The 9,718-nt window shown below is 45.7% G+C and overlaps 1 protein-coding gene across 1 annotated transcript; it reads left to right on the top strand.

Annotated features, from left to right (window-relative positions):
* The first annotated feature begins 2,510 nt into the window (after positions 1-2,510).
* On the top strand, positions 2,511-2,822 carry LOC142473659 (histone H4). Its single transcript, XM_075580751.1, has one exon. It carries the CDS (start codon positions 2,511-2,513, stop codon positions 2,820-2,822), a length of 312 nt encoding a protein of 103 aa, XP_075436866.1.
* The last annotated feature ends 6,896 nt before the right edge of the window (positions 2,823-9,718 follow it).

The raw sequence follows: 9,718 nt of genomic DNA, 5'->3' as shown, positions 1-9,718 counted from the left end.
ACTCACCAGCGCACCACGTGACGCGTCACCGCTCGGGATCGCAATTCTCTTGCTTCCCCTGGCGGCTGACGCGTCACAGCGCGTAGTGAGCCTCGCCGGAAAGAGGCAGCGGGGACAGATGGGCTGCAGGTAGGGGCTGGTGGTCCGCGCGCGCGGCCGTCCGCAGCGGGTCCTCAGCCTTAGGGCCGTTCTATAGTGGTGGGGGTGCGGTGAGTCAGCTCTTCTATACAAGGGCCGCGCGCGCACGCCAGGGAGCGGGGAGCCGACAGACAGCGGCAAAGACGGGAAAAATAATCTTTTTACGCTGCTACCGGCGCTGAATGTATGTATATGTGTGTATGTGTGTATATATGTATGTATGTATATGCATATATGCATGCATGTGTGTGTGTGTGTGTGTGTGTATTTGTGTGTTTGCACAAATGTTATACATTTGTGCACGGCTGCACACACTTTTTAACAGCCCTTAGGCCGTGCTTATAGTGCCTGCAACAGCGACACAACATCGCACAAACACAAAAGCATTGCCGCCGCCGCGTGCGCTTATAGTGCACACAACGTCGCCGTCGCGAAAACTTGAAGCCGGCAAATTTGATTTTTCAAGGGCCGTCGTGTCACGTGATGGTCCTTGAACCAATTAAATGCCCGGAATCCCGTGCCGCCGCCGCCCCGGCGAAACATAACTTTCGCCGGTGGCGACGGGTGACGTCACCCGTCGTGTCGCGTCACCATCGGCGGGACTATAACTATAGGCACAGCCTTAGGCCTTGGCCATGTTTGGCGCTTGCTGGCGGGAGCGTGCTGACGTGCGCTCCCGCTCAGCACTGAGCCCCCACAGCCGCAATTAGAGCGGCTTTAGTAGGGGCTCACCTATGCTTCCGCGCGCTTGTGGAAGCGCAGGTCTTAGGGGAATTTAAAATTCCCCCACTTGCCAGCGAGACAGGCCGGTCACGTGAGCGGTTCGCCCAATGAGGGCGAACCAGCTCCGAGACGTCACTGGCCCGCCCCCGGCCAGTGATGCGCCCGCCCCCGGCCCGACCCCTGACGGTCTGTCCCTCTTCTGCCTGATCATTGTCCCCCTTCTGCCCGATCCCAGCCCCCCTTCTGCCCGATCCCTGTCCCCCTTCTGCCCGATCCGTGTCCCCCTTCTGCCCGATCCGTGTCCCCCTTCTGCCCGATACCTGTCCCCCTTCTGCCCGATCCCTGTCCCCCTTCTGCCCCGATCCCTGTCCCCCTTCTGCCCCGATCCCTGTCCCCCTTCTGCCCCGATCCCTGTCCCCCTTCTGCCCGATCCGTGTCCCCCTTCTGCCCGATCCGTGTCCCCCTTCTGCCCGATCCGTGTCCCCCTTCTGCCCGATCCGTGTCCCCCTTCTGCCCGATCCGTGTCCCCCTTCTGCCCGATCCGTCCCCCTTCTGCACGATCCCTGTCCCCCTTCTGCCCTTATCCCTGTCCCCCTTCTGCCCGATCCCTGTCCCCCTTCTGCCCGATCCCTGTCTCCTGTGTGTGTGTGTGTCTGTGTGTGTGTATGCGTGTGTGTATGCATGTGTGTATGCGTGTGCGTGTGTATATGTGTGTGTGTGTGTCTGTGTGTGTGTGTGTGTGTGTGTGTGTGTGTGTGTGTGTGTGTGTGTGTGTGTCTGTGTGTGTGTGTGTGTGTGTGTGTGTGTGTGTGTGCGTGTGTGTGTGTGTGTATGCGTGTGTGTGTGTATGCATGTGTGTGTGTGTGCGCGTGTGTGCGTGCGTGAATATATTTATCAAAGTTGCACAATGTTAAAAAATAATTTATTCTCACATGTCTTTTTTTTATAACACACACACACACACACACACACACACACACACACACACACACACACACACACACACACACACACACACACACACACACACACACACACACACACACACACACACACACAATTTCGAAGCAGCACTGCCACCCTGTGGAGTAACTGTCAACTTCAGACATTTCTACTGGAGGATTTGTGTTTGCTGAACTTGTTTCCCCGGTCTGCATTTCTTCCACGTGTCACCTCATGCAGGGTAAATTAGACATAAAAGCAAATTAATAAAACAGGGATATTTATTCAAAAAAATACTGATGAATGTAGTTGATCATACACATCTAAATATTACAAATTAATTACATTTACAGATATATAGATGCAGACACAACATAATTAAATACATGAAATAGATGGCACACAAATGTGTTCGTGTGAGTTGGGCAATACTAGGCAAAGCAAATGTGATCACTGTTTTAATGAGATAAACTTCCAACCAATCCCATTACCACGCGGCCTTTTTTTATAAACAGTAACGGCTTTCACTGAGCCAATCAGACTAAAGACTTTTTCAGCCAATCAAAATCAAGGAACGTCTTCCAGTGCAATTCACTTTCTCCCCTCATGGGGTGTCTGTGGTTTTCACTCAGGTCCGCTCATACTGCATATAAGCAGCAGCTTTACCGCAATTACCTCATTCGCTTCTTGTTTTGACACTTTGCAGAATGACTGGTCGCGGCAAAGGAGGAAAAGGGCTCGGGAAAGGAGGCGCCAAGAGGCACAGGAAGGTTCTTCGTGACAACATCCAAGGCATTACCAAGCCAGCTATCCGCCGCCTGGCTCGCAGAGGAGGGGTGAAGCGCATCTCCGGTCTCATCTATGAAGAGACTCGTGGGGTGCTCAAGGTTTTCCTGGAGAATGTGATCCGGGACGCGGTCACCTACACCGAGCACGCTAAGAGGAAGACGGTCACCGCTATGGACGTGGTGTATGCTCTCAAGCGTCAGGGCCGCACTCTCTATGGATTCGGAGGCTAAACGGTGACACTTCTTACCAACTCTTGATACGGAATTTACATTCATTTAACCCAAAGGCTCTTTTAAGGGCCACCCACATTCTCCTGTATAGAGCTCTGGTTACACCGCCATCTTATTCTTACCCGTTTTCATGTTGCTGTCTCTGACGGGACTCAATATTTCATATTGGAAACTGGTTAGAGAAATACAATTCACTACAAAACCACCAGTATGTGACCGCATTTTGTTACAGCGCTTTATGTACGATTCTTTTCTATGAATTGACAAGTACACTCGTGAGTTATATAAACTTTGCTATACTCCCTTCATGCTATTAACTGCTCATTCATAAAGCAAACTACAAATATTGGTTTCACTTTTTGATATAACTTCTCTGAATTAGAAGTGTCTGCACTTGACATAGATTTAAATACGTGATTTTAATTGCTCAATCCATATACACATTTTTTTCATTACACATTAGTACAATCTGCAAAAGAAAATGTATCTGATAAATGCCTTATCTGTATTGATTTTAACCGCTATGAAAACAATTACATTTTTATAGACTTGCATAAAACAATGACAATGTTTGAGCATTCATTCATTATTATTTTGCTGTCTTTTCTGCTCTTAAAACAGAATCCCCAATGCAAATGTTTCATAAAATAGTCACTCTTTTTATATTCCATTAAATAGTCCCATATATTGGGCATCATGTATCAGCTTTTGATGAGAAAAAAATGCAATCGGATTTTCTTTAGCACTTTCTGTGACTTTTATGATTCTTTGTCACAACTGTAAATCTCATACATATTGAACACGTTTTTTGGTTTTATGATCATAAATACAACCCCGCATTTCATGTGTAAAACACTCGGTTTGGGGATCTCGGAACAATTATACAGAGAAGGTAAAAAGGCGCCAAAGCTTTACTATCTGTCATTCAAACAAAGACCACACGGTGGCAGTATTGTTTTGGAAATGATCTGGATTCTGGAGACCTGGATTTTTCACAATGATCTGAATCAAAGGTTTCACCTCCAGATATTTGTGTTAAATACGTTTTGCGGATTCCCTTTAATATAATTAGTGAATTAAGTTGAAAATCAACAGGACTCTAGCATCACTTCTTAAATCGCACAAATATGTGTACTGATGTGGGGGCTGAAACTGCCAAAGATGCCACATTTCCCACACAATCTATACAGGGGAAAACGCAGCAGCACCAAAATAAAGGCAGCAAAACACACACACGTGTGTAACTCACATTAACATGAAACACTTGGGGTCTTCCTTACTTTTGTGAACAATGTTACTAAATCAATCTGTTCTATTAATTCCATGATCCTTTGTTTTTTTTTATTTCAGTCACACTTTATCTCAAAGATTATCCCGGAGACCAGAACGTAACCCCGGGATCAAGGCACCAGAAAAGCAAAGCGTTTCAATAAAGAGAATTTATTCTGGCCGTATCCAGCCCAGCACAAACTCACAAACCCCTTACACTCCCCAAAACAGGGAATACAGGGGAATTCTTGGTGCCAGGCGCCACTTCCAAGGCTCCCCAGGGTTTGCTCCCACTCCTGTGGGGTTTGAGGCTGCAGCGCTTTCAAACCTGTTTGCTTTCTGAGACTCTGTCCCGCAGCACGGAACCGTTTTCACATCTCCCGCTGGATGAAGCTCCCAGCGCCGTGTGAAGGTGTCTCTGGCGCAGCCTTGGGGCGCAGCGCTTAGTTCCCTGCACGCTGGGATCACACTGACCCTGAGCGCTGCTGGGTTCCCCTTACATACAATCCCCGCTGCTATAGGAAATCGCTGTAGATGGAGCCGCGACCATCATGTGTGGATACTGCATGGGAGACAGGACGTGAGGTCACATCTGCATTGGCCAATCACGGCTGGGCGCGGGGTGGGTGAGAGTTAAAGGGCTTTTGGAGAAATATGAAGGTCCCTGTGGGAGCAGCGCCTGTCAGTGGGAGCGGCGCCTGTCAGTGGGAGCGGCGCCTGTCAGTGGGAGCGGCGCCTGTCAGTGTGAGCAGCGCCTGTCAGTGTGAGCGGCGCCTGTCAGTGTGAGCGGCGCCTGTCAGTGGGAGCGGCGCCTGTCAGTGGGAGCGGCGCCTGTCAGTGGGAGCAGCGCCTGTCAGTGGGAGCAGCGCCTGTCAGTGGGAGCCTGGCAGCGGCTTCCCGGCCATCAGGAATATCTCCCATGAGCATCGGCGATATCTCGGGATATAGCGCAATGCTGCACTTTTAGGGTGTTTACCCGTCAGCCCGATCTCTTCCCCAGCCACTCTCCCTTTGTTCCTGCCCCTTCCTCCCCCTCCACTCCAAGCAATAGCAGTTCTCCGGACATGTGGGCTGCTCAGTGGGATTCTCAGCCCAATGTACAGAGACCTTGGCTATGCTTTATATATGCACACACAGTGTATACTTTGGTACAGTTTACAACACGAGAGTAAACAATTACAGTTACAGGGTATGGAAGGGGTTGCATGGCACATTAAAATGGGGCAGCTCTAGGGTCTGGTGACCAGATGAGCCCCAGGAAAGGACAGGTAGGTGGGAGGGACGGGGTCCAGAATAATACAGGTTAAGCCTGGTCCCAGGGGTGTGTACTGAGGCCTGGGGAACTGTGATTGTGTCCACACACATCAGGCACTCTGATGGGTCACCACCCTATCTCCATGATTTGCTATGGAGACAGGAATCTAGAAACGGGGTGGCAGATATCAATTCCACAGATCATTTCTGGACTGGCATGGAGATGGACTAAATGGTATTCTGTGATGTCATGCCAGAGACACCCAAGACAAGGCTGTGTGCTTTTCTGAAGCAGAAGATTTAAACTTGCCTGCTTGCAACTTGTTTTCAGCACTGCCGGAATTCCTGATCCTCTACAGAGTGGAAGCTGCTCCGGGTAAGCCATTTCTGTGGCACTGGGCACCTAGGACTGCTAGGATTCCCCCTGTATTCCCTGGTTGGTGCGAGTATAGCTCTGTTAGGAGATTCTGTGCTGTGTCTGATGGCTACTGCTGAAATAAACACCTCTTTATTTGATCGCTGTGTCCTGTCTGGCACGTGATCCAGTGAAAGAGTCATTCCCATATATCACCATCTCCCAAAGATCCACAAGACTTTGGTCGACCCTCCTGGTCGGCCAATAGTCTCAAGTATTGGATCTTTGGGAGATGGTTTGTCTCAATATGTCAATGAATATTTACAGCCCTTTGTGAGAGCTTTGCCCTCCTTTATTTTGGATTCAGGGGACCTACTGACTAAATTGGAAAAAATTACATGGAAACAGGACTATTTGTGGGTTACCATGGATGTGGTCTCCCTATACTCGATCATACAACATGATCTGGGAATGACAGCTGTCCGCCACTTTATAGAATGTCCAGGTAGTTCTATACTCACAACCACATTTATTATGGAATCGATACTTTACTTACTCACTCACAATTATTTTCTTTTTGAGCACCAATTTTATTTACAACTTCGGGGTACGGCAATGGGGACGAGTTTTGCCCCCTCCTATGCCAACCTTTTTATGGGGTGGTGGGAGAATAATTTTATCTATGGAAGCACAAACACATATAGGCACAATATAGTTTTTTATAAACGTTTTATTGATGACCTTATTTTTATTTGGCACGGGAGCACTAACACATTATTAGAGTTTATTAATTATCTTAATGACAACACTTTAGATATTCATCTCACTGTCAATTATCATACACACCATATAAGCTACCTGGATATTCTCTTCTATATAGACATTAACCAAACCATACAATCCGATGTTTATAAAAAACCAAATTCCAGGAACTCATTTCTTAGAGCGGACAGCTGTCACCCGAGATCTGTTATTAAGGGAATACCCAAAGGTCAGTACCTCAGGCTGAGGAGGAATTGCTCAACACACAGCGATTTTGTCACTCAGTCTGAGGAACTGACAAATAGATTCATTGAGAGGGGGTATGATCGTGAGACACTCCAAGCCACATTGCAAGAAGTAACGGAAATTGAACGTGGAACTTTATTACCGTCCGGATCCAGAGTAAGGGATGGCTCTTGCCTTAATACCAAGAAAAAAGAGACTAAGGAAGATGGGACTTGTCCTTTGTTTATTTCCCAATTTAATAAATCAAGTTATCAAGTGAACAAAATTGTGAATAAACACTGGGAATTACTTAAAATGGATCCCATACTCCGTGACTACACAAAACAAGGCCCAAAATTCGTATATAGAAGAGCTAAAACATTGGCCACTTTTTTATCACCTAGTGTGATATCTACACCTGTGAAAGATCAAGAACGATTCTTTACCAAAGGATCGTTCAGATGTAATCACTGTAGTGTGTGTAAATTCATGAAGCCTGCTCGACATATTTTTTCCCACAGCCCACATAGACGCCATACCATATATAGTTTTATTAATTGCAACACCACCTTTGTGGTGTATCTCATTACATGTGGCTGTGGGAGGAGATATGTCGGTAGGACTACAAGGGCATTAAAAACGAGGATGCAGGAACATTGTAGATTAATTCGCAAACAAGACATTAATCATCCAGTATCAAAGCATTTTACGGAATGCCCACAGGGAGGTATAAACAACTTCTCATTTGTGGGCATTGAGAGGATAAGTAACAAAGAAAGAGGGGGAAATACTGTCAAAACACTAGACAGCAGAGAATCCTACTGGATATTCACACTAAATACTAGGTATCCAGATGGGATGAATATAGAATGGAATATTAATCATTTTTTGAAATAATCATAGTTAATTATATTTTCGTTACTATTGAGTATATCATATAGTTCCATTATTCTACCCCATTGTTTCCCAAAGTTACACACTCAATGTAAATATATCCCAATGACATGCCCTGCTTTATCTAATACATGTGTTGCCATTTGCCTAATTAATTATCTCTGGTCCTCTGGAAGTATGCATACAGTACCAAATAAATTGAAATAATTTATGCTTGTATTCCTTATACTCTCACTGATCTTACCGCAGGACATCAAGATTTCTATGAGAATTATTTGTTTATCCATATATACAATATATAGCACACCACCCCATAATGATGTATAAATGCTAAAAGTAATCTAAACCCCATTTCATTCATGTCAGCAAGCAATCTGCTGTTCTTTAAATATAGATACAAGATATTACATCTTTTTAATTTGTTCTAATACTATCACATATATGTAATACATACACATTTTTCTTATAAATAATATTTCTTTTAATTAATAAAGTTATTTTTGTTATAATAGTGCTGTTTAAAATCCAAAAGGCGATTCATATATTATATATGTATATGTGTTTTTTCTAAATATGTTTTTTTCTCCATATATTTTTATCTGTCTATACATTTACTGTGTAAATATATATGAGTTATCTTTTTCCAAGTTGATATTCCTTTAGTTTATTATTTGGTAAAAATTATTGCTTTATATATATAATGTTCTGCTTATTATTTTTGATTAATATATAGTTACACTTTTAACCTTGTATGTGTTTATGCCAGCTGTTTGCCCAGTGTTTCAGTGGCCAGAATTGGGTATTATACCCTCCACATAGCATATAGTATTTATTTATATACCCCCTGGTTAACTGTGGACCGTCATTCAGGTTTCACAATATCAGGGGATTTAGAAGCACCATCTGCGCATGCGCAGGAAGCGGAGAGTGGGGGAGGATCCTACACGGCCATCAGAGGCGTGCTCACAGCAGAGGCTGCCCTGAGAGGCGTGCCGATCCTGATTGTGCTCGGCTGGGGCTTGTGAGGGATCCAGGGACACTCTGGCGCGCGGCGCATGCGCGGCTAGATGAAACCCTATTGGTTGGATGACGCGTCATGACGTCATTTTGGCGCGAAAACGGGGCGAACAGCTGCATTTAAACTGACAATTTTACTGTATACAGCACTTCTTGAAAAAGTTCTTGGAACGAAACGCGTTGAAGTTTGCTGCTGTCCCACAACCAGATGTTTGAATAATAAAGGACTTTTAATTGCAAGACCTGCTCTTTCCTCTTTGCTGTGCGCTGCACACCCTGGCTATTGGAACCCTTTTACCCTACAGCTGCACGCTTTGGAAGGGAGACCCTGGGAAGGAAAACAATCGTGAGTACATTATACCTGGGGCTAACCCAATGAGGAAGGGGGGGTGTCCTTGGACAACCCACCCCATCCTTCAGGGTAATTCATGCCCACCTAAGGTTTAGTACTGTTCATAACTATATGCCCAGGTCAGTCTCCCTTCCACTTACACAGTCCCAGCACTTAGAGCACCATTCACAAACAAACTATGAAGATTTAAACTTGCCTGCTTGCAACTTGTTTTCAGCACTGCCGGAATTCCTGATCCTCTACAAGAGTGGGAGCTGCTCCGGGTAAGCCATTTCTGTGGCACTGGGCACCTAGGACTGCTAGGATTCCCCCTGTATTCCCTGGTTGGTGCGAGTATAGCTCTGTTAGGAGATTCTGTGCTGTGTCTGATGGCTACTGCTGAAATAAACACCTCTTTATTTGATCGCTGTGTCCTGTCTGACACGTGATCCAGTGAAAGAGTCCTGGTCTGCTGTGGCAACTATTGTTAGTAAGCAATATGTAACGAGAACTATGCTCCCCTCCTTACTATCCGGCGTCACCTGTTTCATATATTGTTCTCATTCTTGCTCGCCCAATGCTCAAAACACATTGTTCCCTCCCTCAGTGCCCTGTTTTGATTGTCCACTTCTCAAGTGTTTCAAGATTTACCTAATTCTTGTTGTAATAGTTTGTGGGTTGCTCCCTTCCCCAGTGGTCCCACTCTGTATTGTTTCCCGCCTCTACTTCCATGGCATTCCCAGTGCTTGGTTTCAAGTACTAAGCAATGTAGTCTCCCTCAATTATTCC

The sequence above is a fragment of the Ascaphus truei genome, assembly GCF_040206685.1.
Source record: "Ascaphus truei isolate aAscTru1 chromosome 12 unlocalized genomic scaffold, aAscTru1.hap1 SUPER_12_unloc_4, whole genome shotgun sequence".
NCBI classification, from domain to species: domain Eukaryota; kingdom Metazoa; phylum Chordata; class Amphibia; order Anura; family Ascaphidae; genus Ascaphus; species Ascaphus truei.
Note: the sequence above shows the minus strand (reverse complement) of the source record. Positions and strands in the feature narration are given on the sequence as shown.

What these genes read in the sequence shown, in the direction of transcription:
- LOC142473659 (XM_075580751.1), top strand. Translation starts at nt 2,511, where the DNA reads ATGACTGGTCGCGGCAAAGGAGGAAAAGGGCTCGGGAAAGGAGGCGCC.